This window comes from Branchiostoma lanceolatum, chromosome 15 (genome assembly GCF_035083965.1).
Source record: "Branchiostoma lanceolatum isolate klBraLanc5 chromosome 15, klBraLanc5.hap2, whole genome shotgun sequence".
In the NCBI taxonomy this organism is placed as follows: domain Eukaryota; kingdom Metazoa; phylum Chordata; class Leptocardii; order Amphioxiformes; family Branchiostomatidae; genus Branchiostoma; species Branchiostoma lanceolatum.
In genome coordinates this window covers 11,789,229-11,810,260 of record NC_089736.1, presented here as the reverse complement: position 1 = coordinate 11,810,260, position 21,032 = coordinate 11,789,229, and the positions used below count along the sequence as shown (strand labels likewise).

The window sequence follows — 21,032 nt, the reverse complement described above, 5'->3', positions numbered from 1 at the left end:
CTTATTTCCAGAACATTTGGTGAGCCTATTTGTCCTCAGCAATACATTTGTTTAAATCAGTACTTTGTGGATACTTACTTACCTTTTCAACCAGCATTTTACTTAGTATTTTGATCACACACAATACATTTTACTTTTAGGTTATCCTGAGGGGCAGATGATGCAGCGTTTTGTAACACGTCGTTTTATTACCAGGTTCAATGTACGAATCATTGAAAGGGATTGCTGACTTTTACCAGAATTTATGTAGTCTTAATAGCGGCCTAAACTGCTAATGGCTGTCAGACATAGCAGCTGACTTGCCTACTGAACCCTACTTAAGCAATCCTCAATGGGAACATCAAACATTCCCTGATAACGTACAGGGCTAAAAGGCAGTGAGAAAATACATTTTGAAAATTATCCTGTAGAATTTGGCAGAGTGATTTTACTGGTTTGAAAACTTTCTGAACACCTGTAGTGCTGCGTACCGGTACCGTGTACCGGTACTTTACTGTAAAAATTGATTAGGTACAGGTCCAAAACACCGGATCATGAAGTACCGATACTGTACCGATATAAATTTACACCAAGTTTGTGCTTATTTTGTGACTAATCTCCTGACCCCATGGCCTCATGCAACACCAAGCGTGACCAAAGTGACACCTAAACATCTGTACCGGTACCTGTACCTGATGTTACGTTTAGGTACACAGCACTACCTATGAGGATACATTTCCTTGCCTACGAAACGTTTATCCATGTTGAAAGAAAAGGGGTTGAGGGAGTGATGGATGTTGGAACGAAGACCGTTACCTGTTTCAGGTTCGCACATGCGCAGTGGAAGCTAGCTGTCCAAGTCGTCCCTCGTGACCTCACATGACCGAATAACATCGCAAGTTCATAACGAAACCGTGACCTTTGGGCCGCCATCTTTGCACGCACCATTTCACTGTTATTCCTTTTATTACCTCGGGCCCTGGAGTCGAAGCGCTATTGGAGATTATTTGTGCTACCAATATTCACAGTAATGGATGGGCTCCCCCAAGGCCCTCAGCCCATTTTACCCCCGCTCAGATATTAGTCAGCGCACGGTGCATCACAAATCTTAAACAGCGAACACGCTTTTGTAATGATTAGTAGTCTACAGAATTACATTATAGCGTATAAAGAATTCATCGGTATGTTAACGTTGACTGCTTGTGAAAGACCGCACTGTATCTAGTAATGAAAGTAAAATGATTATGCATGATTGTATCAAGATATGTGCATGAAAGCTCCCTTCAGTTCGTAAGTGACATGTTTGAATTTCAATCATGATGAAGATATTCCTGGATAAGTGCATGTGCACTGATATCTAGTTTAAGAGATGAAACATCAAAGCCTTCATAAGTAGTTTATATCCTAACCTGGCTGCAACTATTACAGCCATCTTGAGGACATTGTAACAGGGTAATGAATTGAGTCGTATTTTTCGAGAGTTCCCTTGTGATGTTGTGTATAAAGAAGCACTCGCTTTCCTTCCCTGAGTTTAACTTCACAAGGTTTATGAGAACCTTTGATTTATTGCAATTCGGGGGAAGAGACGTCGATAGGGAATCAGCATCCGATTCATATTTCAGATGACATCGTATGTCTTCGGGCCTCTCTAGAGAATGTACTGCAATGTGTACATTTTATGTTTTCACTGGCGCGGCGTCACAATGTTAAAGGCATCCAGAGCATTTTATGAGGCTTGAAACTTGAATGAAAAAACTCCAATTTCTAGTCATTCCCACTCATAGTACGTTTCAGTAACACTCTGCCTTTACATATCGACATTAAAGGAGCAATGATACGATGTCGTTGTGTAGTGAGAACTGATAAAAAATCCAAGCCCTTATAGACTGATCCTGACTGTTCATCATAATTAGTGGTTCGAACAATGAGAGAGTGACTGCATGTCCGTCATATGTTTGCATTTTTGTGTTTTAATTTTGCATTCCTCCTTTTAACGGAGGTGGGCAGGGCTATGGTATCGGTCTATTTACACTAGGCGCGTAAAACTAAAAGATCACCAAGTAGCTTATTTTTGTGCCGCTTTTGAGCACTTTTGATAAGAAATCCGCACGCAGATGTGGTAAACAGTGGCATCAAATGTCAATTTCATAAAGATTACAGCAACTAGAATATTTCCAGTTTTCAAGCCTCATAAAATGATCTGGGTGCCTTTAAAGGTATAATACTAATAAGAAACAGGTGGTGTTGGGAAGTTGAGTTGATAATGGGCGGCGTTTCTTTCTTTTTCTTTAGAGAGAGAGCAAGGAAGAGGATGACACCTTTTTGGGTGGGGAGGAGTGTCAACATTGCAAGGTGTACATTTTATATTTTCACTGGCGCGGCGTACCAATATTAAAGGTAATGAGAACAGGTGGTGTTGGGAAGATAATGGGCAGCATTTTTTTAAGAGAGAGAGAGAGAGAAGAGAAAGGAACGTGTTTCTTTTTGGTGGGGAAGAGTGTCACTTACTTCCGAAGCGTAGAACGAGTTTGAAATCACCGTGGCCAATCGACAAACATCTGTCGGCGGGATCTACTGCATCCGAAGCGCTTCATGTCTTGGTTCCCTCTAAACGTAATTTGATAAATGCGGGACTCACCTTCCAATATGTTTATTATCATTTACTCTTATGATTATAATTATCTCCTTTCCGTGTAGTCTTACAGTTAGCCATCGAGTATGAATTAGTAATTAACTTAATGTTATTAGAGTTATGATGATCAATTCGTCATTTTTTTATGAAATGATGTCCAGATACAAAACAGAAGCTGCAAGTGCACTGTCCAATTTTTTAGTATGACATTTGAGGAACACTATCTGTAAAATGCATTGATTTAGAGTTAATCCTTATTTTCAGAATATGTTCCAGGTACTTCTGTACTACTTGCTATTGGGAAGATTGTACAAATATATGGAGAAAAGTGAGAAATTAGTGGCACATTTCAAGAACGGGTATTGTGGCGTATTTTCATACAGAAATATTCTTTAGTAGATTATCAGGCCAAAACATTTATGCTGTAACCGTATACAGAGTGATTAGAATACACCACAATTGTGGCGTATTTTTATACAGAAATATTCTTTAGTAGATTATCAAGCCAAAACATTTATGCTATAACCGTATACAGAGTGATTAGAATACACCACAATTGCGGCGTATTTTCATACAGAAATATTCTTTAGTAGATTATCAGGCCAAAACATTTATGCTGTAACCGTATACAGAATGATTCGAATACACCACAATTATGGCATATTTTCATACAGAAATATTCTTTAGTAGATTATCAAGCCAAAACATTTATGCTGCAAACCGTATACAGGGTGATTAGAATACACCACAATTGTGGCGTATTTTCATACAGAAATATTTTTAGTAGATTATCAGGCCAAAATATTTATGCTGTAACCGTATACAGAGTGATTAGAATACACCACAATTGTGGCGCATTTTCATACAGGAATATTCTTTTTAATTAGTAGATTATCAGGCCAAAACATTTATGCTGTAACCGTCTACAGAGTGATTAGAACGCACAATATAGCATACTCTTGAACTGTTGGAACGTTTGACCGAACACAATATCTGGTGCTCAGACTCCACAAAATTCACGCCCCCTCTCTTCAGCCACGTCGCTACATGTTGTGTACGTGACTGCGCATATCTCAACCGTACATCTATTACAAGCAAAATGCCAATAAATATGCCACATTTCCGAAAATGATTTCATCAGGTTGGTAGAACATAGACTATTGGAGATTTCTTTACCACAACCAGTTTTAGGGGCTTAAAGGGGAGGTTACAGCTTACCGTTCCTTTCACAAGATCAGACAGATACAAACGCAGTGCTATTCCATACTTGACCCAACTACTGAACACCAATTTGTAATGTATAATCTGTTATATATGCTACTGTTGGTTGTACATTTTGTCTTTTGTATATATTTTCAGATTGTTTGAGTGTGCTATTTTGTACTCTTAATTTATGCGTAATTCAGCCGGTTTATTTCAAAGGAGGTTACATCGGCTGCAATGCTGTTTTAATTTCTGTTTGTGTCAATTCCTGAATAAACCATTTATATATATATAATCTCACCTGTTTACGTTTGATGTCTGTCAAATACCTTCTTCAGATATCAAACGTAAGCAGGTGAGATATTACTGGTTGTTGATAAAGAATTCTCCAATGTACTATGTTGTACCAAGCTACCAAAAGGAATCTCATATGCCATATTGTAATGAAATCAGTCTATCATAGACTTCGGTTAGGGTCGTCCCTCGGATAGGACGTCAAATGGAGGTCCCGTGTTTGAGGAGAGCCACACCCCGAGCACGTTAAAGAACCCACCGCACTTATTGAAAAGAGTAGGGGTCCTTCCCGGTGTGCGTGGTTCAAAACCGACAGTCCTATGGCCACACATGGGGCAATTGTCGTATTGAGGTCACCTGCGCGCCGAATGGCAGCCGCTCCAGACCCTTGCGATCTAGCCCAGCCAAATGTGCGCTCCTCGCAATTCAGCCCCTGGCTGCGAAGAGAGAGTATTCGGCCTACCCAATAGTAATAATAATAATGATAATAATAATAATGATAATAATAATATAGATTCCCGAAAGTGAATAAAGTAGACATCGTAGGAGCATCCTCAATGGATACATGTAGCTTTAAGCAGCGTCTACAGTTAGATGATCAAAGGGTAGGTGTGACAGGCCGCTTAATGTAATATAACCAGCTGCTGTCACGCCGCGTGCATGGGAAGCTGGTGTGTTACGCGGAAGGGCGGTTATATCGGCTTTATAAAAGCATAGTGCTGATATTACTTCATTCTCTTTTTGTTTATTGACCTTCATTTGGCTGAAAACGTATGGAATAATCATACCGTGAACGTTGTATTTGGTCAATGGCAAATAACATGGTGTGCTCCAAATAGTTTAAGTAGATTTTCTGACTTGAACAGAAACATTCCTATTGCCTATCATTCAACATATCTATGAATATATAAATTAAACTCGCCCCCCCCCCCATTATTGGTGATAGTCGAGCCCACTCGGGGCAATTGTGAATTGGAATGTCATTTGGGCAGGTATCACAGAAGTTACGCTGTTTTCTACTCAATTCATGGCCTAACTACCTCATTTGCTTAAATTTGCATAAAGAGCTCTAGTACCACGATGGACCATAGAACAACATACCTAAAAATGATCAAGGGACATCAATTTGCAAGATATCATTCTATGATAGTGGACGAAATATATGAAGGGTGGGCTACGTTTGTCAATTTCTAGGCCTCTTCTGAGAATCTCCTCCTGGACTATTAACGCTGATATGACATGAAGCAATACTTACACGTACATGAATTTTTACCAATTTGTACACGAGCGTATCTTTATACTACATCATAAGTAATGACAGCCAACATCTAATACATATACAGTGCATCAATATGGAATCCCTCTAAAACTGATACACTTACTGACACACTTATCATGTCAGTTAGGAGCTTCAGCATTTTAAACGATGGTCCTGCAATGGCTGCTTGCAAAACGACAATATGTATTTGATCACCATGATGTGATGACAATCATGCACTAGCCTACGCATAACTTAATGCATATGAATATGTGCACGTATATGTTACATTTTACTCGTGTGAAAAATGTATGTGGTCTTAACCATCGTGAATACAACGTTATGTACGTGTCTTTATGTCATACCTGGGCCTGATACGGGTGTTCAGGACCGTGTGATAACTATCCGTATCACATGAGGTTCTAGACTTGTATCACACGGGCTTTCATAGAATGATTCGAATGCATTTAGAGCGCGCCGGTTGCGCCGCCGTCGAAAATTCAAATACCGGATTCGGAGGTTGTCTGTTTATGTGTATGTTCTTCTCAATAACAACAAGAGTTCGGAGACCTCATACCTTTATTATTTGTAGCTTTTTAAGATTTCATGCAAATGTCAAATTCACATTTACATAATATATCCATGGTGACGCTCACGTTTAACTAAATTACACATGTTACGAGTATGAAATTTCCATTATTTGCCACAATTGTTGCACCAATTATGCAAATGAGGGTCTTATTTGCATAATTTGCATCTGTTAATATTGCACCCGCCCTTAACTACGTACGTTTCGTGTATTGAAGTCTTTTTATAGAAAACACTGGAATTATTGAAATTCCTCATAAATCATGAAAATTTACATAATCTATATCAATCCATGTTTTCTCTTTCTAAATTACAAAGGTAATGATCTTTGGTACGGCATGTTTGATCAAGTCTACGCGTAAACCTTACCCGTCCTCACAGAATCCATGGGATGAAAGCCCGTTAGCCGGTCAAACGGTTGGCTACATACAATCTCCATTTACGTTCTGAACCAATCCGGTGATAGATGATCCTGTCACAGCTCTCCTTTAATGAGCCAAACCGGGCGTGAATGAAAACGTTACAAGGCGCCCATTCATCCGTCATAGGCCGTTAACGTTACTGGCCAATGGCGCACCAATACGAGCATTCAAATTAGAGTAAAACGGACAAAATTACGTCATTATCATTCCATTCGTACGTCCATTTATTGAATATCATTCTTCAATTGAAATTGGATATCATGGTATAATAAAACATGGCAGGGTTACATAATGCCTTATAAGTCTCCTATATATTTTTCATTTATTGAATACTATTCTTCAGTTGAAATTGAATATCATGGCGTAATAATACAAGGCATTACACTACAAGTCTCCTATCTAGTTTTTGGCAGGGCAAGAAGGGGCAGCCATTACGTCATAAACATAGACGTAATAGTGGCGCCGTTATTACTGGTACACTGTTTAAATTTTCAAACGGTCAGATGTGACAGTAACTGTAACAGACGCAATCCCGCGGTAATGAGAGTGGTTGTAGAGCGTGATGTACACTCCTGCACATGAGACTCGACAACTGGCGTCGTATTTCTGGTTATTAAGCCATAACAAGCAGTGAAACGTATATTACAAAGGTCATGATTCAAGTCAATAATAATTTCCAGTCTGGGACGTGAATAGACGTTTCAATAGATAGCTGACATGAGCTTGTGCAATGGACGTTTTGTACCTACTACAACATGGCAGAGTCACGTAGTGCTGTCATAAAACATCTATCCACAAATACAGCAATAGTCGAAATACAGCCACGTTCGGAAATGTTCTACCTATACCATTGTCTTTCAAAAGGGTGTCAATTAGTTAACATCGGTTATTCTTTACCATATTTAATTTATCAGGGTAAAGTATATTCTTCAAAACACAAAATGTTATTCCCGGGACGGCTATTTGTATAACAAATACAGAACATACATTCCATTGTTAAGTCGTCACAAACTAAACATCGTCTAGAAAGAATGCTACATAGAGTCATAGTGATCTCTAACTCTATATCTCCCCCCTACCCTTTCCGTCAATAGCCCATCCCAACTGTATATGTACTCCACCGGTAATACAGGCGCAACTACTGTGTTTATGTCTATAATGTAATGATATAGCAGACTTGTTGTGTAATGCCTTGTGTTATTATGCTATGATATTCAATTTCAATTCAAGACTACTATTCGATAAATGAAAAAATATGTAGGAGACTTCCGAAAATAATTTCATCAGGTAGGTAGAACATAGGATATTAGAGATTCTACTTTCGTGTAGCGGTGAGAAGCAGTACTCAAGTCAGAAGCTCTGAAGAAGGCGTCTGAGAGACACCAAAACGTTAGCAGGTGAGAATTACCGGTTGTGTAAAAAATAATCCCTAATATTCCATACAGGGGACTTATAAGTCATAACCCAGTCTTTTTTTAATGTGCCATGATATTCAATTTAACCATAACCCAGCCCAAACCGGATATGAGCTGCAACACTGCACCTTTGAGTGTGGTAATGATACGTCATCGAAGAAGACCTTTTACCCGCACCTTATTCTTATCTCGCTATCTGCGCCACCGCTGACGTCATGCGACGTAATATACCCGACGTTTTTATCGGCGAAAACATCTGGAAATGTGCGCGGCATAGATAAACGTTACACATATTTCCCACACCGCTGAAATCCACCTTGGATAACACACGTCGTTTGGTTGTAAGTGTAATACATTATGGGCAATGAGCGTGGAGATTGGACCGCAAAGGTCGCACTTGCGGTTAATTTGGGTTATGAATTATTTAATGCAGTTCCAGAGAGCCGACAAACTTTTGTATTTGATTTTTTATTTATTTTTTTACTGAGGGCCCATTTTATAGTACAGGCGTGAATTATGTAAAGGTTCCTTTATTTCTTTATGACAGTTTCGATATGTCATTTGTAGTAAAACTTCAACATAATAATGTGAGGATTTATGATTTATAGGAAGTCATTGGTCCATACAGTTAAGAAAGTTGGACGGGGGAAAATGTGTTTCAGAAGAAAAAAGAACTTATCTTATAGAACTTTAAAATGTTTTTGTGTATTTTGTACGGCAGGATAGATAAGACATGTGTTGTTGTTTTTTTCATTGGTAGCATAACGTACGCAAATTACGCTCTAAATGCTTTAATGACAAATGTTTGTTGTACACAATACCCGGCCTTTAACGGCGATCACCTAGAAGAAAGCGTGCAAAACACCACTTGAGTAAAAAGAAAAATCAAACGGAGTACGTTAAAGTTTGAAGCCTGAGGCCCTCGCATGTTATCGAAGTGTTTTCCTTAGACGGTAGCGACGTTGAGTCCCGGCGGGGGCCTCCTTGGTAGAAATTCCAATCCGTCTTGCCTAATGAATTTTTATTTCACGCCAGCTGTGAAAGCGCCGTAAAAGACAGTGGACTGCGCAAGACCGGAAATGACTCGTGTCAATTATCAGCGGCTGTTCGATAAACCACGGCCATGTTGGTGACACCTGCCAACGGAACGGACCGATTTGCCGCAGCGATGTCTCCCGTCCGCATGCATGAACGGTATCACGGCAACGCCCCCTCCCCTCAAACTAAACGGTTTAACACAAAATCTCGCCACCATCTGTGGCCTCGTAGCCTGTGGATATCACCGGTTAACGTAAATAATGAATATCCTGATCATGCCCAAAAATGTGGGGCAAGTGATCAAATGGTTGATAGACCCACCTGCCTGGAGGCGCCGATTCGGCAGTTCCGCGCGCCGCGGCGCCTCTTGACGCGGAGAGAGTGATGATAACGCCGGCAATGTTCCCCGTGTGTGCCGGTGAATGTATCTCTCCGTCTCTCCCTCCCGCTGACCGTGGCTGAGAATGAAATAAGCCCTTGCCGGGAGCAATCGCAGGGGTTAGCTCGCCACAAAGATGACGCTAACCGATATCCAGGTCGTCAGTCTTCTTCAGCCTACCGTCTTGTGATGCGAGACCAAATCTCGGAGATCTGAGAGAGGCTTGAGGTGAATTGTAACCACCAGGAGATGCCTCAGCGGCGGGAGATTTACGCTAGAAGAGAGTGAGGAAGTCAAACGTTCAACACGCGGAGGAGTGGGATTCCATCACATCCCGTGGCCGAGTCTGATTGGTTGTAACCCTGGCGGTATGGAAAGGTGCACGACGCCCACGTCCCGTGCGTTCTCAACCCGAGAAAACGTCACAAACATACGTCCCAAATCCTCCCAAACGTGCAGTTAAGCCGTACATTTCATAAACGTGCTACGAATCGAAGAATGGAGTAGGGATGAAGATGAAAGTGACGGGCGGTTTGAACGAATGAGGCAGATGAATCCGTGCAGCTATCTTCCGTGTCAGCCTCACCTGTACCTCCACCGCTGCCTCTTGGAAGCCTCTCATTATGGTAATCCATTAAATGGACCACTGATTCCGTAGACTACCGGGATAGAATTATTCATTTTCAATTGCAGTTACACTAACGTATTCCTCACATCTTTCAAGAGAACATGTATTATAACAGGCAACATACTGCGCTAAACTTCAAAAAGTCTCTTTTTTTCATTTGAGATAAATACAGCAACATATTTTTGGCACAACGTTGTGCATCGATTGAGATGCGTATTGAAAGAAAGATAGATATGATGCAAGTCCCAACCATACAAAAGATTATCAAAGCTTACAGAAAGCCCCATTTTGAGCAACGTCGACCTGAACGCCAAAAAAGAACGTATATAGCTACTAATGTCTATTTCAGCTAGATATTGATGAATATATCAATGTTAGGAGTAGTCTACGTAAAACAATTTAATGCCCTTAATCCTTAGACAACATCAACGTAATCAAAGCGCATATACATCATAGCTGCCACCTGTCAAAATAAACATAACGAAATGAATGTGACACTTTAACGAGTTTTATTTGCAAGTTCTTGCCGAAGGCTATTTGCAACACGAAACAATACAAAAAAAAGTTTCATGACAGATGGTTCAAGTTAACAATTCCGAGCCCCCTTGGAAATCAAGAAGGTCTATTGTTGAAAGGGCTACCAAGATGTTTTGAAGATCTAAATAAATTAATAAACATTGTAAAACATATCAGTGAAATATCATGAAGTGCTTAAAATTCCTATCTTAGTTCCTGGCGGCAGGTTGGGGAAGTGTAAAGGGAGCGCCGAGACGCAATGATTACTTCGTGAAGAGGGAACTCTCAGCGTTCTGACAACTCATCCGTCATCGTACGGCGCAATGCAGGGAGAATACATTATCCACCTGACGCTGTAACGTATTCATCAATATGAAAGAAGACTTTAGAAACTTTACGTGACCAACACTAGGAGAAATTGGGATATATACATGGACCCGTCTACTGCTACATCCGGGACGTAACGATAGAGCCACGTGACAGCAGCAACGGGTCGTAGGTGCCAGATAACCTGTGTCGCCCCCCGTCTCTGTTAAAAGTTTTATCATTTTTTTACGACTTTGAAAGGTGACGATAGAGCCACGTGACTGCAGCAACGGGTCGTAAGTGCCAGATAACCTGTGTCACCCCCCGTCTCTGTTCAAAGTTGTATCATTTTTTACGACTTTGAAATGTTATGATACGGCTTCTTCAGAATTCGGTTAAGATATACAAGATTAGAAACAGGTATCTTGTCTTTGGTGAAGAATTTACCTATCAATATCAAGAGTAAAGTAAGAGCAGTTTTTTTAACTATCCAGAAGGCGCCCACAAGTACGAGCTTGAGGATGTCAACTTTTTCAGCTTCGTTAATAGAATATATGGAAATGATTTAGATCCGCTAACCCTCAAAAGTAGAAAGAAGATAATACACATGTATATATACGCTAATTTTGAAAATCTTATCCAGTTGCTATTTTTGGCGTATTTTATTACCTGGATGTCTAACCTTCATCAACATATGTATATATCATTGGGGTATAACATCATTAGGTTTTGAAGAATTCAAAAGCGCAGTGATGTTTACACATCAAAGGGGCTAATCTCGTAAATGTGGTTAGCCCATTTTGCAGGCTCTATTAGATGTTTATAATGCACACATGGGACTCCATAGATCAAAAACTGCTCGCTAATTGAATCATACCTTAATGAATAGAGCGGCACCCCGTAATTTAGTACGCGCACAATACAACAAACAAAAACGTACATTTTTATGGACTGCTGTACTACAGAGATAATGAACGCCGTTTAAACCCCTATTGGGCAAAACGTGCATCTTTAGCTATTTGCTGAAAAAAACAGTTCAATGAGATAGGTGTCGTATTCACGTTATATGAAAGAATAGCACATTTATATCAAATATTTATATCATATTATCTATATTGTTTTTATATTATTTTCATTTTATTTTTTATCTATTCTATTTTTTATTATTTTTATTATTACTTTACATTCATATTATTTTCATTAGATATTTTTGCTATAAAAGGCCGAGTATTCATTTCGTGAAACTGTCATACAAAGATTCAGACATATATGTGTACGAAACTGTGGAGTTCCGGTGTACTAACGTACCGTACACGCTGGTGAAGGTTAGACATCCAGGTAATAAGATACGCCAAAAATAATTACTCAAGCAACTGGATAAAATTTTGAAACACTCAGACGTTTCAGATAGCATCCGCTATCTTTCGTTAGTGACTATAAGGACATATCTGGTAGAACTAGGTTTTTATACCAAACCTCTGAATAGATATGTTAAAGAAGTAAAGACAATTTCAGATGGTTCAATAGAATAACGTACCGTATATATATTTTCAGGGTTCAACTACGAGTTGGGTTTATACACGTTCGTTAATTTTTACTTTCAATATACAATATTTGTCTTATTTGAATCCATAACACTAGAGCCGTAAACCTCATGAGGTATATCGAAGCTAAGATGCATGGCCGACAAGCATTGGTTGTGGATGGTATATACCAGAAACAAATGTTTCATATGCATGTTAACGATTTGATTGATAGAAAAATATGCTCAGATTTTTTTTATGGATGATTCGTTCTACTGTGGGCATATTTTGAGTAAATTGCAGCTACATATTAATCACCAGCCAGTGCCATGTATGTTTGTAATAATTTTAGGACAACATAGTTTCCGGTGAATACATAAGGGCCATGACTAGAGCCTTTGCTAATCTTAGTTGTATGTGTTTTATATTTCCGCTTAATCTACCAAAAATTCTATTATTTCTTTTGTTCTAGCCCCTTTTTGTATGGAATTCGATATATGAGCCAAAATGATAGATAAACGCACAGATTGAAAGACAATTATTCAAAGCAACCCCTCCCTTAAAGGTACCCTAAGCGAATTCAGTGGGTAAAAGTGGAAATATTCTGGATAGGGAAATCTATATGAAATTGACATTTACTGCCCCATATTAGCACATTTACATCATTATTTCATACTTTGGGCGTTAAAACATTGTGCAGCAACAAGTCGCAGAAGGTGCATTTCATTTATTGGTACCACCCAAAAATCAGCCCAGAATCCAGCCGTTACCGTTTTCTGTCGACAATGTTCGGTAACTTCCGGTCGCATGACGTCACAATGTCAGAGTAAATTGAGACATGACCACGTGATTAATTGTCTGGAAGCGTTCGGGACTAATTGGTCAGAATCGTGCATGTTTGGAAGATTTGAAATAATGGCTGGCCTCCAAGTGCTCAGATTTTCAATGAGTTCCCACCACACAACGACATCGTATATTTGGTTCATGATGGTCGATGTACAATGGCATAGTGTTATTCAAACTTACTATGGATAGAAATCACTTAAAAATTGATTTTGAAAATACGACTTTCAGCGCCCTAATACTGCTTAGGTTGCCTTTAATGTACCGTGCACTCAAGGATACGTTGGTACATCATCGAAACCTTCTGATTGTCCCCTATAATAAACAGTGAAACGCTTTCGTTTGCGTTAACCTAATAAACAACACATATAGTCAGGATTATTAATTCTAATACACAATTGATGCTTTGCTGATGTGTTTCCTGAATTCTAATTAAAAAAAAGCAATTTCTATGAAGCTATTTTAATTCTTAAAAGCAATTTCTATGCTCTCACAGACCGAGTCAGCTGTGAAGGTTGTCACGGATTTTACAAAGGTAAAACCGTGAAAATACTATATTCACACGTTTTTCGAATGAACTAAATGCAGTACATAATACGTGGTCGACTACATACAATCACCAAATGGAACCCGAGATGCAACCTTCAGGTGTTGAGCGCCATCTATCGATTTTCTCAAGCATTACATCTTGTGGTCATATGTCATCCAATGACTCCCATATTTAACTTAGTATGGTCCGTTCTAATTACTTTTTGCTTATCCGCCATGTTATTTCTTGCAAAGGCGCTTGATTTCACGTCTTATATTGCGAAATCGTCAGTTGAGGTGGTTCACTGGTTATGCAAGGCATTTATCTGTCACGAGTCTCAAAACTCCTTTCTTGTACATGTCCAGTAGTTTGGCAAACTCTCGCGGCATCTTGTGTCCACGCGTGGTCAGTCCCCTCCCATAATGATTATCGTCAGTGTAGTGGTAGCCTATCTCGTTGCCGCGCCGGTCCACCAAATACGGCCAGAAGCCGTACACGTGAACTTCATCGCACACTTCTAAAGCGAAGCTGACGAAGGTGAAGCCTACGGGAGGATAACAATAGATATCATATGATAAGCAAAGCTGACGAAGGTGAAACCTACGGGAGGATAACAATAGATATCACATGATAAGCAGAGCTGACGAAGGTGAAACCTACGGGAGGATAACAATAGATATCACATGATAAGCAAAGCTGACGAAGGTGAATCCAACGGGAAGATAACAATAGATATCACACGATAAGCAAAGCTGACGAAGGTCAAACCTATGGGAGGATAACAATAGATGTCACATGATAAGCAAAGCTGACGAAGTTGAAACCTACGGGAGGATAACAATAGATATCACATGATAAGCAAAGCTGACGAAGGTGAAACCTACGGGAGGATAACAATAGATATCACATGATAAGCAAAGCTGACGAAGGTGAAACCTACGGGAGGATAACAATAGATATCACATGATAAGCAAAGCTGACGAAGGTGAAACCTACGGGAGGATAACAATAGATATCACATGATAAGCAAAGCTGACGAAGTTGAATCCAACGGGAAGATAACAATAGATATCACATGATAAGCAAAGCTGACGAAGGTGAAACCTACGGGAGGATAACAATAGATATCACATGATAAGCAAAGCTGACGAAGGTGAAACCTACGGGAAGATAACAATAGATATCACATGATAAGCAAAGCTGACGAAGGTGAAACCTACGGGAGGATAACAATAGATATCATTTGATAAGCAGAGCTGACGAAGGTGAAACCTACGGGAGGATAACAATAGATATCACACGATAAGCAAAGCTGACGAAGGTCAAACCTATGGGAGGATAACAATATATGTCACATGAAAAGCAAAGCTGACGAAGTTGAAACGTACGGGAGGAGAACAATAGATATCCCATGATTTTTCGGAAATTCTCAAATTGTCACAATCTTGTTCAATTCATCATCCAGAATGACTAAAAGCAAGCAATTATAATCGCGTGCAGGATTTGTGTCTGTAAGGAACATTGCAAGAACAAATCAGGTCTTTCTCCTTAAATATTACACAACGCTTCGATTACTTGTACCTTTTGATCTCGTACTTGAATATCATATTTGTAAATAATATCTAGTCAGCCCTTTGCCATACTGTAAGAAAGTTATACAAAATATTGCTTACTTACCAGATGTCATTAACGTTTCTTTCACGCCATTTTTCTGCCAGAATCTTTTGCTACGAATGCTGTACCTTGGATTGCTAAAGACGGCCTTTACGGGAGACCCTATTTTCTCCAATATGTCGGGAAATGATAGTATATTCTTCACGTCGCTAAGTACAGAAAAGGGGAAAAGCCAGATATATGACAAAGTCGGAAACTGTCCGTTCAAGATCCCTTTGAAAAGTTTTCTGTCCTTAGATGAGTCCAACTTAGATAGCCTGGAAGCAAAACAAGAAGGAAGACAGTTAATTGACACTTACATTATTTAAACAGATCACTGGTACCCTGGCGAAATGAATAAACTGAAACTGATGTGTCTAGTCTTAGATACAACATGTTACTGACCTTTTGCTCAACCTATGACGGTTACATGTTACAAGATCCGTCCTTTTTCCTACGTCACCGGTGTACTGTTTCACGAGAGGAGGAAGGTTGAACCTGGAATGAGAAGAATAATAAGGTCCTTATCAATTCCGAGTACGCATGCGCAAGGTCAAAGGTTAATGCCCCTGACTTGTAAACCGTTTTCTTCCTCGACCATTGTCTCGATTTGCATAACAATGTCCAGACGTGTTTTGTTTATGTCTCAGGGGGCTTCACCCTTGACATATTACCCACAATACACGTCGCTGCGCATGCGTATTCTGAATCGTGAACGACCTTATTACCCCCGTGTAAGTTTTTTTTTGGTCCGGTGTGTCTGTTTGTGTGTTTGCTTGCGTGCCTGTAGTAGTTTGAATACAGTAGATTAGCAGGAAGTGAAGGCACAGACTGACAGGAAGTGGAGGTCAAATTTGAGCTCACGAGGTCCCCCTTCCCCTTCGCAGGAAGCTTTCTACGAGTCAAGGGCAACGATAAACACCTATCTCTGTCATCCTCATTTCGATACTTCAGGAAACGTTTCTCGATTTGTACACCCTCATTAAATTAGGACCCTTATCGCTCTACGTTAGCTCGCTCGCGTAGGGGCCCTGAATTTCAGCGCCGATAGACATGGTTCTGGCACCGTTACTGACAGTTGCTCATGAATAATCAATGAGCTATTCTTATTTGGCGGTTAATTTGTTCTGAACCTAAAATAACGATATGAGACGTAACCTGCTTGATTGATTGATAGCTTCCCAGCGTCCTTTGCGCGTTTGCCTCAGATGAGGTTTAGCAAACCCTCTGACTGGCTGAAGCTGTTTTGGTGGTGACGTCGCCAGAATCGTGTCTACCGGCCGGCGCTGAAGATCAGGGCCCCTACGCGAGTGAGCTAACGTGGAGCGATAGGGGTCCTAATTTAATGAGGGTGGATTTCTACAGAAGTGCGATCTCGTCATTTTTGGACCATTAGACTATTGACTATACAAAATCTTATTTTTATTGTACGAACAAATGCGTCCACCTACCGGAATATGAACTCAGAGGAGTCAATTTGAGGACCACATCCACTTCTCGATAAGATCCCACTGCTTCCGACTACACTGCAGTTCTTGAAGCGTTTTGTCTGAAAATCTGGGGGTTCCTGTAATTCAATTACATGAGAAGAACTTTATTGCACGGCAATTGTACATGGTACAAGGTATGGCAAGAATTCGTTAACATAAACGTATAAGTATAGAATAAGACTGAACATCATAATTACTAATACAATACAATAAGGGCTAGCATACGTTTTCGATATTGTGTAATAATCATTGATTTAATCATTAGCTTCAGGATTTTTTCTAATGTGAAAGCAGTCGTTTAGATATTTACCTATGTTCGCATTGTGGGGATTGTTGCATTTAAATATGTACTCAAAAGGGTGTGTAGCATCGAGACTCTTAAAACTTGTACTTGTTTTGAGAAGTGTGAATAGCATATGACGTAAAACATCATATCTAGAGCATTCAAAGACAAAGTGAAATTCATCTTCAATTTTCATTGGACAAGATGGGCAAAACCCTTGGTCAGGGGCTACATTGTAATATCTGGAAAAAAAAGAAGCAATGATGATATTTTCATTCATTTGACATTGGCCACATGCCCGTAGCCAGGATTTTGAATGGGGGGGTTCTTTTTAATCTTTGAGGGACCATCGAGCGCCGTAGGCGCGAGCTTTCTAGGGGGGTCTGGGGGTATCCCCCCCCGGAAAATTTTAAAAATTGAACCTTCTGATATGGCATTTCCCATGTTTTTGAGAGGATTTCAAAGAAAAAAATCAGAGACAAAGTTAGCAGTTTTTCTAGGATTCCTGCCCCGCTGGTGATACAAATAAGTCCGCCTTGAAATAAACAACATTGGGCGTTAAAAAGTGGACCCTGGAGCGTTTCAAATTCTAAGAATTGAACCTTCTGAAACGGCATTTCCTGTGTTTTTGAGAGAATTTGAGAGGAAAAATCAGAGACAAAGTCAAAGTGAGCAGTTTTTTCTAGGATTCTAACCTGTGTGGCCTTGCTGTTGATGCAAATACAAATAAGTCTGCCTTGAAAAAAAATCTTGAACATTGAAAAGTGGACCTTCAAGCCTGTGAAAGTGGACCTTCAAGCCTGTGGGGGGGTTCGTCCGAACCCCCCGAACCCCCCCTGGCTACGGGCATGGGCCAGGAATCATAATGTAACTATTCTATATTCAAGACGTATTTTTTATTTTTTGGAAGACCAAATAAACGTTATATAATATCTAACATATTTTAACGATGGGGAAGATATTTCCTGCTATCTGCTGACATGCCATACAGTTCTTATGGATTGTCCCTAAATGTAAAAATGGTTTATTGGTAAGAAATTACCCGTGCAATGGCAGCCAGTGCTGACTTACTGCAGGGTTCACAATCACATAATACACAATCATACACAAGATACATATTTGCTCCACGCTTGCACTTGTAAAATTTACACTTGTTAAATGTGTAAAATTGTTTTATTTACCTGGGGTAGCGTGTTGTACAAGTCTTCTGTGACGTTGCGCTTCCGCTTGTACTTGTCTGACGTGAATGGAACCACTGAGTGCAGGGGCGTGTTTTTGCGAGTCAGTGTGAAGTCGTCCCTTGTATGTATGACAGCTAACTTTGTCCTGTTAAAAACACCAATAAGGACTATTCATATACATGTAATTTCATAAGGTTGGTGGATGACTGACTAATAACGTTCTTTATTCACAACCGAATATTTAACAAGAGCTCCGTTTTTTATTCACATTTGGGACCGCCCTAACTCAGCATTGTTGCTTAACAATATCTATGTATGTGACAATACTTTACGTTTGGGACCGCATTGTTAGCAGTGACACCTAGCGGATTTCAAGTAGGATCCATTACTTTTCGTCAGTGACTCTGAGCAAAATTTGTCGATCAACCATGAACTATGAATCGATACGCAAATAAAGTGACGACAATTTTAGATAGGCCAATAGGAAAAAAAATTAGACAAAGTCAATAATGCTTATACTATAATACAGATTCTACATCTCACCTCAACTTCATTAGTTCTTCATGGTTGAAGGTCCACCCACGTTCGATTGAGGAAACAATTTTTCCCATTTCCGTTTCCGTTGCATTCGTGCTGTAATTCCTGTCCCCATGGGCGTGTGGCGCTTCTTCAAATTGTGGGACTGACTGCACCCGCGGCCGGCTCATTCTGTCCAGCATATTTTGCCTCAGGGTATTTCTGAAGTATCAAGCAAATGCTTTCAAATATTAACAAATTTCAAGACTCATATATATGCTCGTAACAAGAAAAAGCTTAACGTAACCGTTTAATGCAATTTTCTGCATGTTGGTATTTTATAAAACCGTATTTATTTTCTTTTGCTTTATGAATAAAGCTTATCAAAAAAATGAAAAATTGTGGATGCGAACAATACAGATAAATGTCAACCTTCTTTTGAAGTAGGCCAACTATATATATATATATATATAATAGCATTAGACGTATATTTGAATGAGTTTCTATATGTATTGTCCTTCTTGTAACGACCTACTTTCGATTATTCTTAGACCTTAGCGTTCTTTGAGGAAATTCTTATGGCCAGTTGTACCGCCACATAGCCACGTCAGTATTGGTCCCGGGTTCGAATCCCCTGACATGCTACCGATGCTGTTCCCTTGGGAAAAGCACTAAACACGACTTTCCTCACTTCACCTAGGTGTAAAAATTGCGACCTGATTTCGGTTGGGAGGCAAAAGGCGGTGGAAGGAGAGGGTTGGGCTCCACCTTCGAATACCGTGCCCTAGACACGTTGGATTACAACCCACCGCCCCTAAGGCCTTAAAAAAAGACCATAGGACTACCTTAAGGTTTGTGCCTCACCCTTCTTTGTCCTTTGCTAGTCACAAGAACTGAATTGAAGCCATTTTCAAATACCAGGGGGGCAAATGGCCTTGACAGGACGACAACACAATACATGCCTGTTTCGCAGGCGCTTACTCAATCTACAACTATATCTTCGTATTTTTGATCAGTATCTTGAGAATCTGTGACCTTACCTTAATTTGAATAACATCAGGACAGTGGTGAGTCCCACGAAGCATGATAGGACGAGGTACATCTTGAGGATGGGTCTCATTCTCAAAGGCTGTGTGTTGTGTTCGCCCTGTAGGTATATATGAAACAGTGTCAGAAGCTACACGTCACATAATCTCCAAGCAGATGTATGGGTGACAAGCAGGGTATCAAAAGGGCCGACCAAACTCGTTGGCCCTTTTGATTCTGCCTCAGGGTCACCGATAAATCTGCTTGGAGATTACCTAGCCTCTACCAGGCCCCGCGGATCGCTGGGAAAATAGTAGAAAGTGGCCAAATAGAGTGAATAGCATGCTAAGGGAGTCGGCAATGACGAGAGGGTACAATATGCCATCCTAGCCTGCAAGTGAAACCCTGGCAAATATTCTCCCTATAGCCGGCGTAGTTAGTCTGGTAGAGAGTAGAGATTACACGTGACATGGCCGCCGCACCTTCGCTAAGGTTACGCCCTTTATCAACGTGTCTACACTCTTTCTTTCACAAACATTTGAAGATAAGAAGGAAGCTATGAATGAAAGATATGCTTGGAGTGAGATACATTGGGACTGCAGTGTAGAACCTACCTGTGTTCTCCCCCCAGGACACTAGAGACTGTCGGCAATGTTAATGACCTGACACGTAAGACTGAGAAGTTGAGTACGTATCCCGGCAAAGGTCACCACGACTCCTGGCGACAACGTGACGATTTACACTGAGTCATGCGGTCAAAGGGTCAAACTTGGAGATCGGATAAATAAAGCCTTTTAATCTTACAAAATCTAAACCTACCTTTACACGTCTGACGCAGAGATATGTTGGTGTAAACAACCGTCCTCGGCTCTGTTTAAAGGCGCCATCTTTGTGTACGATGATAGTAGAAAACCTGCAAAACCGGTTAACACCGGTGGCGTGTGGTATGGGTTACGCCCGGGTGTGTTAAGAGTTATTGTAGGTCTTAACGGTAACACAGGTAGATCGATATATTAAGTGTACTTCAGAATGTACATCTTTGTACGTTGAGAATTTCAGATAAGTTGCACAAATTAGATAAAGCACCATAAAAGTGGTGGATGCATTCATTAAAGGCGACCCAAGCAATATTAGGACCTGAAAATCGGATTTTAAAAGTCAATTTATCTTGTCTTTTTGTCTACATGATAAGTTCAAACAACACTATCATAATGTATAGCGACATCCATGATGCAAAAATATGACTTCGTTTTAATGTGAGAACTTACTGAACATCGTCGCCGGGGTTTTTGTAGGCTCGCGAAACTAAGGGGATCATCGTATGGCATGT

General features: G+C 40.1%; 2 protein-coding genes across 2 annotated transcripts in view; both read right to left on the bottom strand.

Annotated features, from left to right (window-relative positions):
* LOC136420676 (uncharacterized) overlaps positions 1-9,828 on the bottom strand; it is an 88,475-nt gene extending 78,647 nt beyond the window's left edge. The window contains exon 1 of the mRNA XM_066407745.1: positions 9,151-9,828. The gene's annotated coding sequence lies outside the window, so the exon portion shown is untranslated. The remainder of the gene's footprint in view (positions 1-9,150) is intronic.
* A 3,065-nt stretch (positions 9,829-12,893) lies between these two features.
* On the bottom strand, positions 12,894-20,641 carry LOC136420686 (alpha-N-acetylneuraminide alpha-2,8-sialyltransferase-like). Its single transcript, XM_066407759.1, has 8 exons — positions 20,522-20,641; positions 19,717-19,823; positions 18,704-18,898; positions 18,161-18,305; positions 16,658-16,773; positions 15,612-15,704; positions 15,231-15,484; positions 12,894-14,097 (listed from the first exon to the last, which is right to left on the bottom strand). Exons 2-8 carry the CDS (start codon positions 19,794-19,796, stop codon positions 13,862-13,864), a joined length of 1,119 nt encoding a protein of 372 aa, XP_066263856.1. The 5' UTR covers positions 19,797-19,823; positions 20,522-20,641; the 3' UTR covers positions 12,894-13,861.
* Positions 20,642-21,032: the final 391 nt, after the last annotated feature.

Coding starts and splice junctions, on each gene's coding strand:
- LOC136420686 (XM_066407759.1), bottom strand. CDS start 19,796: ATGAGACCCATCCTCAAGATGTACCTCGTCCTATCATGCTTCGTGGGA. Junction 18,899..19,716: donor CTGATGTTATTCAAATTAAG/GTAAGGTCACAG, acceptor TTGATACTTCAG/AAATACCCTGAGGCAAAATA. Junction 14,098..15,230: donor AGAAACGTTAATGACATCTG/GTAAGTAAGCAA, acceptor ATCCTCCCGTAG/GCTTCACCTTCGTCAGCTTC.